Below are 22,908 nucleotides of genomic sequence, written 5' to 3' on the forward strand. Positions count from 1 at the left end.
CTCAGGCTGCCCAAGCAGTGCGGGAGGGTCTGCCCTGACCTAGTCTCTACAGAGGATGTCTGTAACCCCAAGCTGTGGGTATGTGGAGGGGGCCATGTGCAGTGCACGTGCAACACGCTCAGGTGCCCATGTGCTCACATGCAGTGTGTGCAGGGCACTCCCTGTGTCAGTGTTAGGTGCCAGCTGGGGCCCCCCCGCACTAGCACTGCCTTTCCCCACCCACCCAGGCTACCACACATACTGCAACTTCTTGAAGATGGAGGTCAGCCAGTCACATCCAGCCTTGACGGCCTTCTGTGCCCTGCTCCTGCGAACTCGGAGGCCCCAGCCCCGCACGGTCCCCCGGGATGGCCTCAGACTGGGGGAGGAAGAGGAAGGTGAGCCTTTCCACTGGGAATGGGGGAAATTGAGCCCACCTGGCTTCTCCCAGGAAGGAGGCACGCCCCCTCTCCAGCAACGCAAGGGAGAGAGGGCTAGGAAAATGCCCACTTCCTCTCTGGGCTGCCTGTGGGAGAGAAGAAGTGAGAATTCTCCGGGTCCGTCTCAGGGTAATTTTTCCCATAATACTAACATACACACACTTTCTGTCATGTGTGTGCACACACACTCACTCCTCACGTGGAGAATGAGACAGTCTCAGAGCTAAGGGGCTCTGTCACCCCTACCACCCCAGGCCAGCCCCTGCCTCTCCTAAGCAGTACGTCCTCCCCCGCCCTGCTGCCTGGGACGTGTGTAGTAGGGAGGGGGACGCTACGCTGGCTCCAGACCCTTGTCCCAGCCTTGCCTCCAGCCCCCTCCACAGAGCTCATCCTTTCCCTCTTCTGCTGGCCACCCAGAGGATGACACCTGAGCCTCAACAAACACCCTTCTGCACCGCACACTCTCCTGGCTTCCCACCCTGTGAACGGGCACCTGGAGCCCCAGTCTCGGCCTCCCTCACCCTACATACACAAGGGGTTTTCAGACTCTGCTCAGGTCTTGGTGCTGGGGGTGGGGCTTGGCTGGGTGTGTGTTGAGTGACTCACGGAAGGTCTCTTTTCAGGGATGCAGTTGCTGCAGACCAAGGACCGGGTGGCCAAGGGAGCGGGGCCCAGGGTAGGCCGAGGCAGGGCCCGCTGGGGTCTGGCATACACGCTGCTGCACAACCCAGCCCTGCAGGCCTTCCGGAAGACAGCCCTATCAGATGCCCGGGCCAACGGTGCCCAGCCCTGAAGGTGGGGGAGGCCACACCGCCTGTGCTGGAGCACTTCCCATCCTCCCAGCCCACTCCCCCCCCCAGCTCTCCCAGAGTCATCACTCCAGCCATGGCAGCCTCTCTGCTTGGCACCAGCTCTGTCAGCAGGTCCCGGGGGTTCAGGGCCAGCCGGGGGTTGCTTTGCTTGGGTGGAAGTCTGTCAGCATTATGAGCCTCAAGCCTTGGGAAGGCTCTGGTCTGCCCCCTTGACCTTGGGAAGCCAGCTAGGGCTCTGGAGAAAGCAATCGGTGGTTTAGGCCCTTGGTCCAGGAGCCAGTGGAAGCGGGTCGGCCACATCCAGGCCCCTCCCCACGCTGGCTCTGCCGCCAGCCTTCAGGCTTCACAAAAGCCTTCTCCTGACCGGGGCTGGTGATGCAGGTCCGGACAACCTAGGATTCCAGCTGGGCCCACTCAGCCTTGGAACACACCACCGTGACCAGACACAGCGCTTCCTCTCTCCTGCAGATTTCCCCGCTCCTCCTGGGGGGCCCGGTGACCTGCAAGGCAGCCCAGGAGGAAGCCGCGGGCTCCTACCTGGCAGCAGTCACGGCTCAAACCAGGCCCCACACTGAGCTGGCCACACTTGAGAACCTGATATTTTTGTAGCTGGTATGCCTTTAGATATTATGAAAGAGGTTAGTGTGTCCCCTGTAATAAACTTGTCCCCAAGAAACAGTCTTCCTGAAGGGGAGCGGTACGTGGGGAAAACCGCCCGGCATCTCAGTCAGTCAACACTGTTTATGGGGCTTGGGTGGGGTTGGGATACTCTGGTCAATGCTGGGCTGGGCATTGGGTGGGGGGCAGAACGGGAACCATGGCCACATCCCTTGGGGTGGTGGAGAGACTGGGGACCTATGGTGCCACCCCTGAGCTGTGTGAGCATTGGCTTTGGACGTAGGACTGATTCTGGGTCTTCGAGAATGAGCAGGATTTGGGGAGGAGGAGAGATTTCAAGAGATGGGGAGACAATATGAATAAAGGTACGGAGGTAGGAGGAGACTAGTATGCAGAAGGGAGAGCAGCTGAGGGGGTCCCTCCCCCTGCTGGGGACTGAGGTGCGGGCATGTATGAGTGAGGGTTTGGGGGCCACTGTGGGGCTGGGGCTACCGAGGGTGGGGCAGATGTGGCCACCCCACACAGCTGGATCAGTGGGGCCTCCAGAAATATCTGCACAATTACAGCACATTCCTGCACCCAAGCTACAGCCTCAAACTTGCAGGAAGCCAGGCAGGGCCAGGGAGCCTCAACCCACCTTCGAGGATGCCCAGGAAGAGGGCAAAGAGGGCAGGGTCTGATCCCACTGCAGCCCACTGAAAAATGTCTTCCTAGCCCTGTGTTAGTGATTGACGGGGTCTCAGGAATGAGAAGGCAGACTGGGTCTCTGCCCTTAATATGGAAACAGAGTCATAATAGAGTGTAATCAGGCTGGGACACTGGACACTCAGGACTGTGTGAGCCAGAGGAGGGGGCCTAGTCCAATTTGGGGGGGGTGGTGGTGAGGGAAAAGCATCCAGGAAGGCTTTCTGGAGGAGGTGGTACCTCAGCCGACTCTCAAAAGCTGACTTAGCCAAGTGAGGAACAGGAGAAAGGTGTCCAGACTGATGGAACAGTATAAGTAAACGTACAGAGGATGAGACATCGCAGACTGTTAAAGGAACAATTAATTAGCCATTCTAAGAGAGGTGGGGAGGGGTGACTTTGGAGAGCCAGTCAGAGGGGCCACGAACATCTGGCTGGGGAACTCGGGCTTCACCTTGAGGGCATGGGGGGCCATGGATGACTTTAAAATAAGCGAGTAGCTAGTTCATTCAGAGCACAAATGTTCCCCAGCTGCCCCTGACTCAGGTCTTAGGCCCACATCCTACTCCAAGAAGCCAAGCCTGCTCAGCTGTGAATGGAGCCAGAGATGTCAAGGGGTCCAAGCTGGGTTAGGATTATCAAGCCTTAGATAATCAGAGTCAATGAGTTACCATATCCTAGCCCATCCTTTGTTTTCTGAGGAAACTGAGGTCCAGAGATGGGCAGTGACTTACCCAAAGCGGCACAGCACAGGGGACTCGGCACCATCCTGCTGCTTTCCATTAGAGGTGCAGTCATCCTTGACATGTGCTCTGGTGACAGCAGCTCAGCAGGAGCTGCAAGCTGACCAGGGGGGATGGGGAGGTGCTGTATGTGGAAGGAGGAGGAAGCGGGGCTGGCCAGCCTCCAAGGCTCACAACTGCTACCCCATGTTCCTTGGCCTCCCTGCCTCCACTTTGCTGGACTCAGCAGTTCTGGGGGCTCTAGTCAGAGGCTTCAGAGCCTCTCTCATGGGGTCTTGTCCCTATGCATAGCACCATTTGATCGGGAAAGGGTCAGGGATGAAGGCAGTAGAGAGACGCATCTCTGACCCAGCACAGGTTCTACGGTCTCTAGGTTCTGACCTCATCCTAAGAGACCCACAGGTTGCTGCCAGGCCCTCCACCCCCCAAGTCAGTTCCTGATCCCCCTGCTCTGTGAGGAGAAGACTTTCCTCCAGGAATACTATTTCCTCTTTCTGGAAATGTGGGAGGAAGTACCATTCATTTCCTCTGACTTCTCCTTCAAATATGTTCTCTTGTCCTCAGTCTCTCTGGGTCTTTCTCTTTCCCTCTCACCCCATCCTACATCCCCTCTCTCCTCCCTTCTCTCTCCCCTCCATCTGGCCTTGCCCGTCCCCGCTTTCCTCACTGTTCCCTAACATCTCTTCCAGGAGCAGGACTGGGAAGAGAGGCCACAACCCAGGCACTTTATTTCCCCCATGCCCCCTCCAAAACACCTCCTTCAGGCCACTGCTCAGGGACCCCAGGGAAGCCTTTGCAATGGTTGTCAGGCTCATGCCCCCATTTGTGCCATGGGCTAGGTGGGGGGTGGAGGAGAACATCTGCAGCTCAACCCAGCCCTGAGTCCACCACCGGGCCACCCCTCCCTGCCCCACAGGCTCCAGAACATGTGGACAGACAGGCTGGCTGTCCTTCCAGTCCTGTCCTCCACCGGGGGGCCCCTAGATCCAGACAAAACACCAGGCAGATGCAGGGGAGCATCAGAAATGCTGTTTATTTCTCTGCCGCCCCCAGGCTGCCTGACCTCTCTGGAGGGGCAGGCTACAGATGCATACCTGGAGAGGAAGGCAGGGCAGGTGTCCAGGATGGAGGGGCACGCTGAGGGAGGAAGGGTGAGGAGATGAATGACATTCTGGATACTCCAGTCCTGTCTGGGATGAGGGCAGAGCCTCCCAAGCCCCCAAGTCGTCAGAGAACACCAAAGGTCAGCAGGAGCTCAAGCAGGTCAGAGAGCCTCAAAGCCACGCCAGCCACTTCCGCTACATCCTACTCTACATCTCCTGTGCCCTGTCTGCTTCAGCCTACCTCCCTGCCAAGCCCCAAGCCCCAAGCCCCACCCATAGCCTTCAGCAGCTTGTCAGTCCCAGTGCCCAGAATTCCATCAGTGAGTGCCGCCCCCCCCCCCACCCCGCCGTTGGTTAGGGCACCGTCCTGTCAGCACGCTGCCCCTGAGAAGGGAGCATGCGCATTGTGATTAGCAGCAATTAGCACCGTAGACGGTGAGTTACGGGATCAAATTCTGTCCTAGTCACTAGCTTTGAGCAAGTCTAGAAGTTGGGGCGGTGAGTGTTCCAGAAGAGATGAGAAAGGGAGGTAGGAAGATGGGAAGTCCCCGATGCAGGCTTCGAGAGTCGCCGAGCCCAGACACCTGCAGCACTTGTAAGGGACGGCTGCAGCGTCAGGGGCAGGAGTCAGCGAGGCCTTGGGCCTGCTCCAGCCCAGCCTGGGTGGGGGTGGGGCTAGAAGGAAGTGAGGAAGAGGAGGAGGAGGCTCTGGCCCAGCAGAAGCAGCCCTGGGGGCTGCTTCCCAGAGACCCCTCCTCCCGCTGCTGCAGCCTCAGGGCCCCCAGTACGGCTGAGGTAGATGATGACGACGTTGTCCTCAGGACCCGACGGCTGCACCTCATTGTCAACCGTGTAGCAGCCCTTACCCTCGGCCGCTTTGCCATGGAACCTGCGCCCCAGTGCATCCTCGCCGCCCTCGCCCGGTGTGGCCAGTGCCACGTTCACCGAGCTCTCCGCACTGCCCAGCTCGTTGGTGGCCAGGCAGCTATAGGTGCCCTCCTCCAGCTTGCCGAAGTCGGGGATGAGCAGGCTGCCATTGGCAAAGGCCTGAAAGCGCGGCCGGCTGCTGGCTGCCAGGACACCGGGCAGGGCACGCCCATCGGCACCCACGTTGGGGCTGGCAATCTCCACGGTGCCACCGGGTGTCTGGATGTGCCAGTGGAGCTGGGGGGCTGGCTGCCCGTCCACGTCGCAGTGGAGCGCCAGCACGAAGCCAGGACGCAGCTCGGCGCCATCCTGGCTGGGCTGGTAAGTGAGCTGCACCGAGGGTGCCGAGCAAGGCAGCGGCAGCAGGCGGTTCAGCCGTGTGCCCTTGAGCACGTGGGGTGAAGTGCAGGTGATGTTATCCTGCTCTGGGATGGACACAGCAGTGGTCAGGGCCCACGTTTTGAACCACACGATGCCGCAGGTACAGTCGAAGGGGTTATCGTTGATCTGCAGGTGGGACAGCGCGGTGAGCGGTGCGAAGGTGCCCTCTGCCAGCGTGTGCAAGCGGTTGTGATTGAGCTGCAGGGAGCGCAGGGCACGAAGGCTGCGGAAGGCGTCGCGGGGGATGAAGGTCAGCTCGTTGCTATCCATCTTGAGCAACTGGAGGGCACTGAGGTTGTTCAGGTCGCTCCAGGCAAAGTCAGAGATGAGATTGTGGCTGAGGTCCAGGCTCTTGAGTTGGCCCAGAGGGGCCAGGGCACCAGCGGCCACCCTGCGGATCTCATTGTGCGCCAGCCACAGCGACTGCAGCAGGGGCACCTCCCTGAAGGCGCCCTCTGGTAAGCTCGGCAGCCGGTTGGCCGACAGGCTCAATGTGGTCACGTTGGCCGGGAAGCCAGGTGGCACGGCCTCCAGGTCACGGTAGGCACAGTCGGCGATCTGGAAGCCGTATTTTTCCCCACAGTCACAGGACTCGGGACAGGCCTGCACCAGGCCCACAAGGACCACCCAGCACAGCAGACGCAGCTCCTGCATCCTACCTCCTGCAGAGAAAGACATGCCACCAAGGTGACCCCGAGGACACGCAGAAGGCACTTGTCCCTCTCAGCACCCTGACCCAGAGCTCTTCCCCATCATAAGGACCTGCCAGCATCATCCAGCTAAGACCCAGCACCACCTAGCCCACCACCCCCATTCTATAGAAGGGGAGACTGAGGCCCCAAGAAGGTCCAGGACTTGCCCGAGGTCATGCAGTCAGGAGCGGGTGAAGACCGGACGGAAGAGAACTCCAGCTCCTTCTCTGAGCAGAGAGCTCTCCCTGCCTCGGCCAGCTCCTAGCTGACTTTATGGCTTGAAATCTGTTTTCCAGCCACCTCCTCCCCCCAGCACTCGGCAGAACCTCCCTCCTGCCCTCCCACATCCTGGCCGCAGTCCCTCCCACTAGAGCCCCCCATAGGTATGCTTTGCCCCGGCCTAGACAAGGCCCCTTGTGCAGTGCACACCACCCCCATCCGCCCCACCCACCGCTCTCCCGCTCCTACCAGCCCGTGACCACAGCAGACACCAGACCCTTTCTACAAAATCACACCCTTGGCCTATTCGGTTCAAACTACGCCAGGCAGCTGCCTAAATAAACCCCTGCCAGGACCTCTCAGCTGGCTTGGGTGAGGCCAGTGGCTCAACCCAAATACTGCTGAGATTTCCAGGGCTGCAGTTGTTAGAGGGACTGAGGCCCCCCTGGACAGATCCAAGCAAAGGGTTGTCCCAAGCACCCCAAACCAACAGGAAAGTGCCCAGGGGAGCCCAGCCCCTGTGCCCAGCAGGCTGCCCTCTCCTCCCACTGGCCCTTGGAGCCCTCTTCCAGCTGGCTTACCTTCAAACTACTTTTTCTTAGTCAAGCAGAGCCTCTTCTAAGATGGAACCAAAAAAGCAACAAAGGAAGAGTTAGCCCTGGACAGTGTGCAGGGCCAAGGGAAGATGAAGATGCTGGAGGAAGGGGCAACCTGGCCCCTGCCCCACCTTCAGTCTGCACACCTGGGCCTGCCCTTTCCTTATCCGGACAGGGTACCTGAGACCGGCAGCTGAGAGGAGGCTGCAGGAAGGGAGCCCAGGCAGCCCGTATACTTCCTCCTTCCAGCAAAACAACTGCTTCTCTGCAACAACAAGGACCCGTGTTTCATAAGTGACACCAGAAACTTGAGGGGGAAAAGATGCCAAATTTTTTGATTTTTTTTTTTCTCTCTCTCACTTTTGGCAGCTTCAACTTCCTTAAAGACACAGCACTAGCTGGACAAGACCCAAGAAAAGATGTGGCCAGAAGGATTTTTGTGGGGGGAAGGGTGAGAAACTGAATCCCGTGGAAGGTGGGAGACTTCTAACCTCACTTTGAGCAAGAAAAAAATGCACGGTGGTGGGGGGGGCATTCTCCAAGCTGAGACCGTGTGAGGGATTGTGTGTCCACTTGTGTGTGCGTGTCTGAGTGTTGGCGTGACATCTCTATGTGCAGATGAGTTTGTATGTGTGTTTGTGTGGATGTGGGTGTGAGACCATGTATGGGTGAACTTGTGTGTTTGGAAATGTTTGGGTGTGTGTATTTGTGTAGGTGTGAGGCTGAGTCTTTGTGTGTCTCTGTGTTTGTGTGGGTGTATGTGGGTCTGTTTGTATATTTGGGCGTGTGTGTGTGCATGTTTATGTGTAGAAGTGAGTGTGCATATCTGTGACTGTGTGTGTGTGTGTGTGTGTGTGTGTGGGTGGGTGGTGGGTGTGTTCCAGTGAAAAGCTGAGGCCAAAGTGTATAAAACACCCACGATGCTCCGAAGCCTCAGTAAGAAGCCAAAACGTTAGAGCTGTTTTTGTAAGAAAACACATCCTCCTGGCCCGCCCCCGCCCGTGTCAGGCCTGCCTGCTGGCTCTGAGGCTGGGCTGTCCTGGGAGGTCCCCAGGCTCCAAGGCTCCAGCCCTGGCTCCCCACTGGGCTGGGAGGGGTGGGCGGAAGGCAGGGGTGTGACTGGGCTCCAAGCGGGTAAAAGAAAACTCCGGACAGGAACCAGCTGGGCTTCAGTTTCCAGACTGGGATTCTGAGACACTCAGGCTCACAGAGACGGTTCCTTTACCCAGGACTATCCACCTGGCAGCCAGGTAAGATTGAAGGACATCGCTCCTTTTGGAATAGTCTCTCTGTGGCCTCCCAAGTGCCTGGAACCCCACCTTAGGTGCTGCCTGTCTGGGGACGCAGTGTCGCTCCCTGGGCTCTGCTGTCCCAACACTAACAGCCTCCAGGGGGAGGATACTTGTGTCCAGTTCTTCTTTTTTTTTAAATTTTATTTTTTTATATAGCAGGTTCTTATTAGTTACCCATTTTACACATATTAGTGTAGTATATATGTCAATCCCAATCTCCCAATTCATCACACCACCACCACCGCCCCCCCCCACAGCTTTCCCCCCTTGGTGTCCATACGTTTGTTCTCTACATCTGTGTCTCTATTTCTGCCCTGCAAACTGGTTCATCTGTACCATTTTTCTAGATTCCACATATACGCATTAATGTACGATATTTATTTTTCTCTTTTTGACTTATTTCACTGTGTATGACGGTCTCTAACTCCATCCACGTCTCTACAAATGACCCAATTTCGTTCCTTTTTATGGCTGAGTAATATTCCATTGTATATATCTACCACATCTTCTTTATCCATTCGTCTGTCAATGGGCATTTAGGTTGCTTCCATGACCTGGCTATTGTAAATAGAGCTGCAATGAACATTTTGGTACATGACTCTTTTTGAATTATGGTTTTCTGTGGGTACATGTCCAGTAATGGGATTGCTGGGTCATATGGTAATTCTATTTTTAGTTTTTAAGGAACCTCCGTACTGTTCTCCATAGTGGCTGTATCAATTTACATTCCCACCAACAGTGCAAGAGGGTTCCCTTTTCTCCACACCCTCTTCAGCATTTGTTGCTTGTAGATTTTCTGATGTGCATCCAGTTCTTGTTTCGTGTGTATATATTGTATTTCTCTGACGTTAATAATAGCTTTTTTTTTTTAAAGCTTCCTTCTATCTGCATTGTTGGTTTCTTCAAGTTGCATTTTTTTTTCTGTTAGCTTACTTATTTGGAACTGTCTTTCCTATTAGAGATTTTCTCAGTTAATTCACTTGACATAAATTTATTCTCATGTGTTTAATGGGAGACCCCTCTACTAGAGAGGAAGCCTGTTCAAGGCAGACATCTTGTCTTCCCAGTTGCTAACCCCTGGCACAGAGAGGATACTCAGTAAATACCCCTTGACTCAATGAATGGGTGAGTTGGGTGGGCATCAGCTGCCAGAAATGAAAGCACTTTGGAGGTCACCTTCTCCACCCCCTCATTTTACAGATAAGAACCCTGGGCCCAGACTGGATTCCTCAGAACAGGACATTTTAAGAATATTTCGTACAATGTGGGAGACCCACACTCTGTTGGGTGAGTGAGCACGTTACCAGACTTCCTGGGGGTCCTTTCATCCCCGTTCCCCATCGCTTGATGGCAGCCCAACACTAGGCTGCCCTTGGAATCCCATGCAGAACAGCCAGGGGCGGAGGCAGGGGGAACGGGGTGGTGCTATGGCAGGAGAAGCAAGAGGAACCTGCCCACCCGGGCAGAACTGAGTCTGCACACATTGGACACTGACAGCTCTTCCCCATCTGCCCAGATCCCGTCACCTCCTGAGGGTGCAGTGTGCCCCACCTCTACCAAGAAGGACAATAGGACAAGGGCCGTCAGGGTCCAGTGGGCCTCTACCAAGAAACATGGTGTCCTCCAAGGCGCTTCACAATGGGCCACGCAGGGCCACTCCCTGCCGAGCCTGAGAAGCGGTGGTACAACTCCAAGGACTGGCATTATCAACTCCTAGGCAGCACCCCCGCTCTCCCTGCACCGTCATCCCCTCATCGACGGAAAGTTCTTCCTGAAAGGCCCATCCCACAGGAGATAATGCGAGCAGGCAAGGACACAAACCGGAGGTCGGCTCCCCTTCCTCTTCCCAGCCGGGAGCTCCCTGTGGACCTGGAGATGGGGGTCCTCGGTGAGTATGTGGATACCTTGACTGTCCCCAGATCACAGATGGAGGCCCAAAGGCCTGGGGCTAGAGAGCTTCTCTCAGACCCTAAAACCCCTCCACCATCCCTGGACCCTCAGCAGCCCTGCAACGGTGGAAGGGAGAATTAGGAGGTAGGAAGCGGGAGGAAAGGAGTCAGGTCTGGGAGCCCATCCTGCCAGCCCCATCCTGGCTCCTGTGGGCCTCAGGGTAGAGTGACCAACAGTCCCAGGATGCGGGGCTTTCAGTGTTAAAATCCAGACAGCCCCAGGCCAACTGGGACAGTTGATCACCCTAGCAGGGGAGGTGGTGCTCACTTCTTCCCACAGAGTTTTTCTTCCTGCTCCCCCTTCCCCAGCCCTCCGCAGAAGCCCAGCCCTTTCTCCTCCCATTCCTCCTGCCTTCCCCTCCCACCAGGGCGGCCAATCCCTTTCCTGCTGCAAAGGCTCAGCCAGCCTGACTCCACCACCCCAAAGGGGCCTCACTCCAGCTGACCAGGGGGCCACGTCAGCTTTCCCTGGAAGGCAAAAAAAGATCCTGGAGAGAGAGAGAAAATAGAGTGAGAGGGACAGAGCCCAGCAGAGAGGGAACTGGAGAGAAACTGAGAGACTGAGAGAAGGGAGACAGAGATGGGGGAAGAGAGAAAGAAAGCAGAGAATCACCGACAGCCAGGGTTAGACCTGAAGGTAGAGAAAGGATGACACAGAGAAGGAGATGGAGAAAGAGGGTCTGCTGGGCCCTGAAATTGGCTCTGAGAAGAAGGAGACCGTTGGCGCTCAGATGCGTGGCCAGCCGTGGTTGGGGGCTGTTGCCATCATGCGGAGAGGGCAGGTTGGTCTTGATCCCAACCCCACTTTCCCTCCACACAGCTTGCTGGAATAATTGGGAGGAAGCTCAGCGGCTCCTGGCGGGACTTGGTTAAGCCTGTGGGTCTCCCAGGAGGAAGAGTCTGGCCTGGGCCATTGAGAATACAGTTTCTCTGTCCTATGTGGGAGTCAGATGAGATGGTCTGATGTCCTTCGGCCCTGAGGTTCTAGAATTTCTAACGTCTACCTTCACATGAAGAGTCTGCGTGCTCTCGTGCGTTCACGCACAATCATTTCTGTTTGCACGCACGTGAGCCTGTGCTGATTTTCCACATGTGCTTGTTGGTGCACGCACACTGCGGGTATGTGGGGTGGCTCGAGCGTCAGCTCGTTGTGTGGGTTCCCGAGGCTGTGGGTAGGACCGGCAGGCCAGACCCCATCTCCTCCCCTGCATCAGCCTCAGCCCAGAGGCCCCAGCCCAGGCAGAGCCGGCCTGGCCCCTGGCTGACCCTACCACGATGCCCTCACTCCCGTTTCCTTTCCCACCCTCCGCCTTCCTCTCCACACACCCCTCCGCTTCGCTCAGGTGTGAGGGCCTCTTGGCTCTTCTCCAGTCTCAGTTCTTCAGACCTTGGAAACCGGGAGGTGCCTCTCTGATCTGCCCCTGGCTACTTGTCTGGCCCCATCTCCACCCCGCTAACGTGTCCAGCCTTACACATCACCTGCTCCCACATCAGGGACACTGTTCTTGTTCTTTTCTCAAACTGGACTCTGTAGGGCTCACTCCCTCTAGTCTATGGAGGCTTTCAAATGCCAGCTCCCAGATAGGCCTTCCCCAACCACCTTACATAATCAGCCTTTGTCACTCTGTCCCCTCACCCTGCTTTATTTGTCCCTCTTCCTTTTTTATTTTTTTTTTTGGCCATGCTGCTCGGCTGGCAGGATCTTAGCTCCCCGACCAGGGATTGAACCCGGGCCATGACAGTGAAATCGCCGAGTCCTAACCACTGGACCAGCGGGGAATGCCCCATCCCTCTTCCTAACACTTACCTCTGACACATCTGTGAGGGTAATTCTTGTCCATCTCCCCAGTCTGAATATGAGCTCCACGTGGGTGGGCACTTTGTTCTGTTCACTGCGATACCCCCAGTGCCTGCCAAAGGGTCAGCCACTTAGTAGGTGCTCAGTAAATAGTGTTGAATGAATGAATGAAGAAAGACCTCCAGTCTCCTAGCAGGAACCCTCTGCCCCCCGGCCTTCCTCCACCTGCCCAGGGCCTCCCCGGCCCCTCCCTTCTGTGTGGCACTGCCCTCTCTGTCACTGGACACTCTCTAGCTGGCATTTCTGGTCCCTGCCCCCTAGTACCATCCTCTCTGCCCTCTCCTGACCTTTCCCTTAGTTCGCAGGGGCCGTTTTCAGCAGCGGCACTAACTGCGGCATATTTCATTGGAATTATTTTTGTTCTTCTGCCTGCCAATCCCACAATTTCCAGAAATTCAGACCTTGGCCACACACCCAGGGCACATAGCAGATCTCTTTTCAGCCCCAGGCCTTCTCAAAGGCTAGGGGTGGGACTGGGGAGTGCTGTGAATGAGTGAGTCTTTAAATTAAGATTCTAGACTGGGACCGGAGATATAAGGTCAGGATCCCGGTCCCTAAGTAGCTATGGTGCACAGGAACCGGCCAAGGCCACTTGTTAGGGGTCAGCTTGAAAGGCCAGGATTAGACGCGGGTGTAGATTTAGAGGGTGGGGTGGAGGTAGTTTAACACCAGGTATGAAGCAGGGTCTGGGGTCTGAAATAGTAGCAATGGTCCCCGTGCCTTGTTGGAAAGTGCAATAGAGGCAGTGGGCAGAGGACTACAGAGTAATGCAAAGAGACAAAAGGAGAAATAGGGAGACAAGGGCAGAGAGAGAAGAAGAAGAGAGAGGGGAGCAGGCAGGGAGGAGACATGAGAGAACAGGGGTGGGAAAGGAGGGGCCAGCCAGGAGGAGCGTGGAGCATCTCGCCGACAGCAGAAAGCCCTCAGGACACCCGCTTCTCATCAACAGGCCAGGCAGCAGCGAGGTTTCCATGCTGTGCTGCTCCACGCCAACCTGCAGAAAGAGGTTGCAGTCAGGGCTGCAGGCTTCTCCCAACCCTGAGAGGCTTCCTAGGGTGTACAAGTGGGGAGCACCAGCTGGAGATGGAGGGAGGAGAGGAGCTCCAGCCAAGGCTGCTGACCACGGGGAGGCAGGGTCACAGGGCCATGCTGACCTCGGCCCAAGGCCACCTCTCAGGGGAAGACAAGGAGACAGGAAGCCAGTCGGCCTGGGGAGGTGGCATTGGCTGCAAAGACCTCTGGGAGAGGGCCAGGCAGGACAGAATGCTGCACAGCATGGGGTGTAGGGGTTGAGAGAAGGGTGTGTGAGCTGGGGATCAGGAAGGCTTAAGGGAGGAACTGGGAACTTGAATACTTTTCATAACAAGGTAAAGAATGCAAATCATACAACAGAAAATCAAATGGACAGAGAGGCTTAATACAAAATACTACAGTCCTCTGCCTCCCACCCTTCCCTCCCCCATCCATTCCCCAGAGGCAACAACTTGGGATGGTGTCTGTTTTTAGTTCTGCTGTGGTTACACATATCAGGCCTGCCCAGAACATTTGCAGGACCTGGGGCAAGGGTACATTTGCGGGTGCACATAACATATGTCTAAATATTTAAAAGTTGTAAATCCTGCAAGCTACATAATATGTTCTATTCTCCTACCTTGACAAATGTACCTTCATAACCGCTTGAAGGCCAAGTTCAACTTTAGAATTCTTGTACTCCTTGGAGTCCCAGCCTAGAACTAGACAGGCAGGCAGAGGACCCCCCGACCCGCCAACCCCCAGCCTACAGCTGTCCTATTTCTCTTCCCACCCCAGGCTCCATCCTGTATCACGAGGGGCCCTAGGCATAGGGAAGTGAACACCGCAGCCCTCACACCCAAGGTCTGTCCACATTCCCTACCTCCCTCGAACTGACTCAGGCCTAGGGGTACACACACCCTGGTGTAGTTCTGCCTGGGGAGGAGTGGTCAGGGTGAAAAGATTTACAGAGGCCCTGGAAGCAGGCTCAGGCCGTTTCATTTGGGCAGAGAATTCCATGGCCCCAGCTTCAGAAGTTGGGGTGTAGGATCTAGGTGGAAAAGTCCCCTTGAAAGGCATGTCTCAGGTAGGAATGCCAGATAAAATACAGGACACCCAGTTAGACAACAATAATTTTTTAGTATAAGTGTGGCCCCAATATTACATGCGACATACTTATACTGAAAAAAAAAAAGACCCTATTTGTTTTCTGAAATTCTACTAAATCTGGCACTGTAGGCTAGAGTCAGGGCCGAGCCCTCTAAAGCACGGGGCTCAGGGCTGGGGCCCCATTGCCTGGATTGAAGTGATATTGACCTGCATAAATCTAAATTATATGCATAGAATACCTTGTCTTGATACAGAAACTTTTAGACAATATCTATGACTCTTTGCTACGCGTTGAATTGTATTCCCTCCAAAAAGATATGTTGAAGTCCCCCAGTACCTCAGAATATGACGTTTGGAAATAGGGTCTTTAAAGAGATAATCAATTTAAAATGAAGGCATTAAGGTGGGCCCTAATCCAATAAAATTGGCGTCCTTATTAAAAGAAGGGACACAGAGGGAACACCATGTAAAGACACAGGGGAGGATGGCTTGTGAAGGTGAAGGCAAATATTAGAGTGATGCATCTACAAGCCAAGAAACCCCAAAGGTTACCAGCAAACTCCAGAAGCTAGGAGCCATAGAGCGGGTACTCCCTCACAGTCTCGGAGGAACCAGCCCTGCTGACACCTTGATCTCAGACTTCCAGCCTCCAGCACTGTGAGACAGTAAACTTCTGTTGTTTAAGCCACCTGGGTTTTGGTACTTTGTTGTGACAGCCTTGGGAAAAAAATACACTGTTCTATGGAAAGTCACGTTTTAACTCTCTTACACGCTCCCATTCTTCTCTCCCCCATTCCTCCTGAGTTTTGCTAGTTAAAATAGTTTTGGTTCTTCTATTGGTTACATTTGCGCTCTAAACACTACATCTTCCTTCCTACTCCATAGAGTGGAGACACCATCTAATGCCTTCCCACTATATAAAATGAGAAATTTACCACTCCTATCTCTCCTCTTCCCCTCCCCCCATTCATCTACCTCTCAACCTGTCTGTAATAGTCTTACATTTTAAAAGATGATAATATTTAAATGCTGTTTTGAAGTCATAATTATGACAGTTGCATTTTGTCCTTAGATCGGCTTTAAAGGTTAAAAAAAATTAATAAACCAATATTACTATGAGTATAGTCCACTGCTGAGCGAAGGAATATGTACCCAAGGATTATATTTCCTTCCCTTCTGATCCAGTGTCGTGATGCCCAGGCCACTCAAAGGGTGGCTAAAGATGCATCAAGGTCACATGTATTCAATTTCCTTAGGCTCCATCAACCACTCAAAGGCTTGCCATATTTTCATTTGCTTTATATTTGGGTGATGGCTGTTTTGTACAGCTTTTGATTTTCCAGGAGTTTCTAATTGCTTTCTTTATTCTTATTGTCAAAAGAATAATGTGCCTTCACCAAATTCTAAAAATGACCCAGCTTTGTATACGTCTCCTTGTGCTGACATTGCCTCATATTAAAAGCCCCTACTTTCCTTAATGACTCGCTTTATTGACATACGAGCTTCTTCTGTTTATTTTTGCTTTTCAAGCAACTGGAAGCCCTTTGAAACCCTGAAGGCTTGTCAGTTATAGATCCCAGAATGAGGCCAGGCTTGAGAGGGCATCTCATCAAACAGCCCATTGGAAGCTTCATGTTCCACCCCGATACTCCAACATAACGTTCGCTCTGGAATACCATCAATGCTGGGGAACTTTCTATTCCAAGGAGGCCCATCGCTTTGGAGAATTTTGAGGGTCCCCTTCTTGGAAGAACTCCAATCATTAGTGTTTTCTGGAGCCCTTTGCCCAATCCCAGCTCAGTGACTGCCCTCAGGAAATGCCTGGTCTGGTGGTTTATCTTTGTCTTCCCCCTTCATGAAGGTCTCACGTGAGAGAAACCCAACTGTCCACCTGGGCAAATGAGCTCTTCTCCCTACCACTTCCCATTGGGCACTTTGGTCTTTTAGCCCATGAGACCTCTCTCCCAAGCAGGAAGGCTGGTTGGGGGTGGGAAGGGGGCAGAGGCGAGATGGGGGGCACCTCGATTCACCAGCTCCTCTTTAGGGTGTGTGAGCCATTAGGCTGGGGGTTACCCCAAATGCCAGGGTGGGGACATTGTACTCAGAGGCAGCAACACCTACACTTGAAACCCTATCTTTTCCAGGCCGTTCCTCTGATGATTCTAGAGAAGAATCCTCCAGTTTGGGGCTGGAAAGGGGTTTGAAAAAAATTAATTAATTATACCCCTGTTTTTAACCTTTTTTTTTTCCTACTTGAGGCAGGAATTACCAATGATTTTTGATTATTACCAAAAATCACATCTACCGTTCTGTATCTACCATGTGCCAGACACTTTATACAAACCATCTCCTTGCAACCACACAAAAGGTAGGTATTTTTATTGCCCATTCTAGAGAAGGGACCACTGAGGTTGAGGTTAAGGAATTTGTCAATGTCCCCTTGCTTAGGAAATAAGGGGACCAGAGTTCAAACCCACCTCTGTTTGGTTCTCAAGGGGCCCAACGGGCTGGATTGGTTGTGGCTTCAGCAGGAAAGGGGAGGATAAAAGACATAAAGGTGGAATTTGACCAAAATCCCAAGCCCCCAGAGGGCCAGTGGGAGGAAGGGAGCCAGGCCCAGCCTGCCCGTTGGCTTTTCTCTTGTGGATACAGAAGCTGGTGCAGAAGCTTGGATGTGAGCGCTACAGGATAAGAGCTGGGATTTATGAATTCAGCAACTGGTGCAGATGAGATGGATTAGAAAGGGGGAGAGAAGGGGGAGGGGGGTACAGGGAGAGTTGTTAGAAGGCTGTGTCAATCGCCCAGAGAAGAAGCAGTAGGAAGGGGGGAGCAGTGGAGTGGGCAGGGGTGAGAGGTGGTGAGGAAAAGACCAAATGGGCCACAAGCTGGACCTGGGGTGAGCAAAGGGGCTTTCTCTGGGCTGGCAGAGAGGGCAGTCACTGCCTCTGGGCGAGGTTCACAAAGGGATGGTGAGAGGCAGCAACTTAACCAGTCCAGAGACCCTCATTCGTTCATTCCACTGTATGTCTTGGGCTCCTGTGATAAGGCAGCAGCGAGCCAGGTTCTGGGGATAGAGAGCAGGGGACGAGGCTGACAGCAGGCTGCCTTCATGGAGCTTATGGATGTCTGAGAGCGAACTTTCTGAACAAGAGTTCTCCGCTCCCCTCCCCCATTCCTTCTTTTCTCTTTGAGAATTTTCAGGGCTGCGGGTGTGAGCTTCTGGGGCTGGCTGACCCCCCTTCCTGCTCTTCCCCAACCGCACGCTGACTCTTTACCCAAAATATGCTCCAAGTCACGTACATTCCCCAGGGCCCTTTCCACACCTGTCCCATTCTCCAGTTTCACTGGGGGACTTTTCTTTATGTTTTCTTTTTGTCTCAGTTCCATTCGAGGCAGTTGTGAATGTCCATCAAAATGACTGCTGTAAAATGTTAAAGTAACGAAGTAGCACTATTCATCTATCAAAATGGCTGAAAAAGGAAATTTTTTTAAAACTCTAAAATTATCAGGTGCTAGCTGGGATGCAGAGCAACTCAGACATTTCTGGGGGAATGCAAAATGGTACAGCCACTTTGGAAAACAATATGGGAGTTTATATTTACTGTACAACCTATCAATTCTACTCTTAGGGTTACTCAAGAAAAATAAAAATATATGTGCATACAAAAACCTGCATACATATGTTTAAAATAGCATCATTCATAATCACCCCAAACTGAAACAACACGAATGTCCATCAGCTAGTGAATGAATTAAAAGAAACATCAGGGGTATATCCATAATATGGAGTACTTCCAAGCAATAAAAAGAATTGAACAACTGATACACAAACATGGATGAATCTCAGAAGGATTATGCTGAATGACAAACAGGATGACCAACTTTTTTTTTTTTTTTTTTTTTTAATTTATTTATTTATGGCTGTGTTGGGTCTTTGTTTCTGCGCGAGGGCTTTCTCTAGTTGCGGCAAGTGGGGGCCACTCTTCATCGCGGTGCGCGGGCCTCTCACTATCGCGGCCTCTCTTGTTGTGGAGCACAGGCTCCAGACGCTCAGGCTCAGCAGTTGTGGCTCACGGGCCCAGCTGCTCCGCGGCATGTGGGATCTTCCCAGACCAGGGCTCGAACCCGTGTCCCCTGCATTGGCAGGCAGATTCTCAACCACTGCGCCACCAGGGAAGCCCCCAACTTTTTAGAAAGACAGTCCAAGACAGCTATGCCATGCCAGACCAAAAAAAGAAAAAAAAATTCATAATAATATATGTAATAAATAATTAGACACAGATGAGCTATTACTTTTTAAATTTTACTATACAAATATAAAAATAGGTGCTTATTTGAAATTATGTATCATTCTGTATTGTTTACTTTCTGCTACATAAATGCTATTTAAACAAAACAATTAATAATAGCAATTAGTGGTAATTAATAGTAGAACTAATTGACATATGTACGACAAAAAAATAATATTTTCATACTCTTTCTATCCTCTGATACAGCAATTTATTTTAACTTTTAAACTCTATTATATATTTAAATTTTATAGACTAGGGACTTCCCTGTTGGTGCAGTGGTTAAGAATCCGTCTGCCAATGCAGGGGATACGGGTTCGAGCCCTGGTCCGGGAAGATCCCACATGCCGCGGAGCAACTAAGCCTGTGCGCCACAACTACTGAGCCTGTGCTCTAGAGCCCGCGAGCCACAACTGCTGAAGCCCACGCGCCTAGAGCCCATGCTCCGCAACAAGAGAAGCCACCGCAATGAGAAGCCCGTGCTCTGCAACTAGAGAGTACCCCGTGCACAGCCACGAAGACCCAACGCAGCAAAAATAAATAAATTTATTTTAAAAAGTTTTATAGACTAATTATTGATATTCTTAAGATACATACATGTAACACTTCTAAAAAGGAATATATAAATATAATAGTATCGGTTAAACAGATATTACCTTTATTTAATAAAAAGTAACAACATATTTCCTTCTGTCCCATGCTATGGTGGCATATTTTTACTCTTTCAGCTTTCTTTTCCAGTAACACCTCTCTGAATTGCCTGCAGCCTTTATGACATCCTTCTTTTCCTTTATGTAGTGGTAAAATGGAATAGAGACAAATGTACACTTTGACCTGCAGCTCTGCTTTTATCAAGCCCGCACTACACTGGTTCCTAGTGTCAACTCAAAGTGATGACATCGTGCTAGACAGCCTCTCAGGAAAAGTGTTTGAGACTGGAATACTTAGGATTTAACTTATTAGCATCAGCAGATTTTTAGACTTGTAGGAATTAATCTCCACCTCTCCAAAACTTCCCACCCTCTTTGTATGTACAGGCTCGTTTTGGGAGACCAGCTGTTTGTCAGTCAGGTCCTTTGTGTCCATAAATTCCTCCTATAAGCTCTCCATGTCTAAAATGTCCATCATTTTAAAACATCTTGAAGCACATCAAATGTCATTGCAAGTTAAACCTCTTTTCTCAGGAAAAATGGTTTTAAAGCACAGAGGCAATTTGAACTTGTGAAATTGAACTTGGATTTCAAATAAGTGACAGCAAAGGAATCGAGAAAGTCCTCTTCAACTTGGCTGTCCTTTACTGATGATAATTTTTTGAGTTCTGAAGCAGTTTTACTTCCAAGAAATGAGTCATTTTTTTCACTGGATGAGTTTTTGTCCAACCTATACCTGAATGGAACTAGTCAGGTGCCCTCAGTTCATCCTTTTCTGTGGCCTCTTCAAAGATCATCAAACAATTTTGGAGAAATGGCATATAGATTTCCATTTCACAGTAACCCCTGTCTCCACTCTCATCCTCAATGTATTTTTTTTTTTTTGGCCAAGCCAAGCGGCTTATGGGATCTCAGTTCCCCGACCAGGGATTGAACCTGGGCCATGGCAGTGAAAGCCCGGAATCCTAACTACTAGGCCACCAGGGAACTCCCTCTCAATGTACTTCTAAGTTAGAGAAGGACATCCTTCTGGTCCCACGCTTGGAAAATATTATTTTACAGCAAGCCAATATTTTAACGTCTATTCTATAAGACATCTTGTAAGCATATGTCTAAGGAGGCTATCTCCTTCTGCTTCTATAAATTAAAATTTTCATTAAGTGCTTCTTCATGCTTTCAGGACATGGAAAAGTGACCTAAAATTTCATTATGAAAATCTCATTATCATAGGTAAGCAAATCAGATCTCTTTTTAGCAGTGTTATGTAAAAGGTGTGCAGGACATTTAGCTGGTAAGATTTAAAATTTTTTCTTTGGTGAGAAATTTTTCTTTGGTGAGAAATTTTTCTTTGGTTCATAGACTGAATGGAATTTTCCAACATTTACATTTGCACCGTTTGCCAATATGCAGACAGATGAGCAAAGTTACCATTTGGATAAGATAACAATCTTTTGTTTCATATAATCTGTGATTTCTCTAAGATCTTCAGAGAAATCAGGAAAACAGTTTAAAACTCTATCTTTCAACTCAAAATACCTTGGAGCTTGGGAGAACCTGTTTTGGTTGATATGTTCAGCGCGCTGCTTAATACGCTACAGAATGTGTGCTTGTTGAACAGCTTACAGAATCAGTTCTGCCCTGCAAAGGGCCGACACATCTGTTAAGCAAAATTTCCCTGTTTTGTTTCCCCAAAGGACATTTTCGTCACAACCTCTGAATCAGGAAATGTAACTTTACTTAGTCTCACAAGGCAATCGAGAAAACAATACAATAATCAGAGTTCATTTGTGTGATGTGCCCAGTCTAATTCAGTGGCTGCTGTGTTCACGTGAGCATTAGTGTCTTTTAAGAGATGAACAATTTCGATTGATTTAGAAGTACCTGTCTCATCCCAGACTTGTAAAGAGATCCCTCCCTCCCCAGCCAGGCTGCTGCACTCAGCCTGTAAGGTACTCCCCATTGCAAGGACCACAGAACATCATCTCTTGCAACAAAACAAGAGTGTGTCATCTCCCCAGACTAGAGCTGGGTTTCAGGGTGACTTTTCTAGACTGATGCGCAGCTGGTCAACCGTGTAGCTGGAAAGGTAGGAGGTGATGCTGTAATCAGTGTAGCTGCTTCTGGGCCTTGCACATGACTGAGAGAAGAGGGGGAGCGTTCAGCAATGTGAGCGATGGAAGGATTTCACTAACATAATATCCACAGTTCTCTGCATGGGGGAGGTGGGCGGGGAGAGTGAGCAGATGCAGCTACTGGAATGCAGCCCACATTCATGGAAGAGGGAGCACATTGGGTGCACAGATCAGTTGCACCTTTGTCATCAGTTACCCGTGGGCAGGCCTCTCTCTGCTCCATTCAGCTGCTCCTCCCCTACTCTCCCACTGGGGAACAAGAAGATGCTCTGTCAGAGTGGGTTGGACCAGGCAGAGATCAGCTGTTTGGAAACAGGCTAGGCCACCAGACTACAGGTTAGCTACAAGTGAGGTCAGTGGGAGGAGAAAAGTAAGCCCCAGCCTGCGGCCTGATCACAGAGAGCCCACACCAGGTGACGGGGAAATATCGCTTGCCGTTAATAATTACATTGTCTCTAGCTGTTATAGGGAGAGCTCAGAGAAGGAATAATCAGCTAAAATGGATTTAAATGATTTTTTTCATTTAAATCATTTCATTTAAATCAAGTAAAGGGGAGAGAAAAATCCATCAAAATTAACATCAGAGCATAAAAATGCATGGAGATGGGTGTTTGCAAAACCTCTCCGTGGGGAAAACCAGTGATTGGGGATGCTTAGTGACTAGGGGCATTCATGTGTGCCCAAATTGCTTTGGACAAATCTACTTTTTTTGCCACAGCGGAATGCTGGTTCAGTTAGACAATGTCATTTTTCCATGCCTCTCAGAGTTACAGACACCAAGGAGCTGGTAGAGATGTGGGATTTGTCAGAGGACGGATATGGGATCCAGAAATAGTCCAGAGCCAGTCAAGAGTGATGAAAAGATAAACAAGGCCTGACAAAGCCACCAAGGGAATGGGGACTCGCCTTAGCAGCAGCTCTGGGGGAAGGGTGAACAGATTTTAGCCCACGGGGCTTTGTCAAGAGCAGCTGAGACTAACAGACCAGCTTCCTGCCTCAGTCACTAGGTTGGGCCACGCTGCTCCTGAAACACATATATGCATCTAGTTGCAAGAAGCTGGAGACGGTAAACGTGGAGAAAGCAAGGCAAAGGTGACAGGGAACTCAAGTAAGTGGCAAAAATGTTTGCATCTCTAGCTATTGTTTTGGCTTTACGTGAGACTGTCATCATTAACCGTGTGACTCCACTATTGTCACCCGGTCACTGTCTCCCGCAGGAGCAAGGACTTTAGAGATCTTCTTCCAAACGATGTAGCTCTTTTAAGTAACAAAATTTCCCACTCTGTGACTACGCATAATTCCAAGGTAGAGGATGTGTTTCCAGATCTCTGGTAGCTACAGCTGTGAACGGGCAGAATCTAGCTTCTACGGCAAAGAGGGACGAGGGACCAGGCACCAGGTCTCCCAGCCTCCTTCTCTGTCT

General features: G+C 51.5%; 2 protein-coding genes across 11 annotated transcripts in view; one reads left to right on the plus strand and one right to left on the minus strand.

Annotated features, from left to right (window-relative positions):
* STRA6 (signaling receptor and transporter of retinol STRA6) overlaps positions 1-1,898 on the plus strand; it is a 29,293-nt gene extending 27,395 nt beyond the window's left edge. For all 9 annotated transcript variants that reach the window (XM_036840628.1, XM_036840579.1, XM_036840573.1 and 6 more), the window contains exons 18-19: positions 228-377; positions 1,043-1,898. In XM_036840628.1, the coding sequence (XP_036696523.1) occupies positions 228-377; positions 1,043-1,212 (320 nt within the window). In that variant the 3' untranslated portion in view covers positions 1,213-1,898. The remainder of the gene's footprint in view (positions 1-227; positions 378-1,042) is intronic.
* A 2,387-nt stretch (positions 1,899-4,285) lies between these two features.
* Positions 4,286-7,486, minus strand: ISLR (immunoglobulin superfamily containing leucine rich repeat). Of its 2 annotated transcripts, none has more exons than XM_036845084.1 (2): positions 7,180-7,486; positions 4,286-6,349 (listed from the first exon to the last, which is right to left on the minus strand). In XM_036845084.1, the coding sequence occupies exon 2, from the start codon at positions 6,339-6,341 to the stop codon at positions 5,055-5,057; it is 1,287 nt and encodes a 428-aa protein (XP_036700979.1). In that variant the 5' UTR covers positions 6,342-6,349; positions 7,180-7,486; the 3' UTR covers positions 4,286-5,054. The 2 variants fall into 2 exon arrangements, with proteins under 2 accessions (XP_036700979.1, XP_036700978.1); XM_036845083.1 differs by lacking the exon at positions 7,180-7,486 and adding an exon at positions 6,547-6,634.
* Positions 7,487-22,908: the final 15,422 nt, after the last annotated feature.

Source organism: Balaenoptera musculus, chromosome 2 (genome assembly GCF_009873245.2).
Source record: "Balaenoptera musculus isolate JJ_BM4_2016_0621 chromosome 2, mBalMus1.pri.v3, whole genome shotgun sequence".
Taxonomy (NCBI): Eukaryota; Metazoa; Chordata; class Mammalia; order Artiodactyla; family Balaenopteridae; genus Balaenoptera; species Balaenoptera musculus.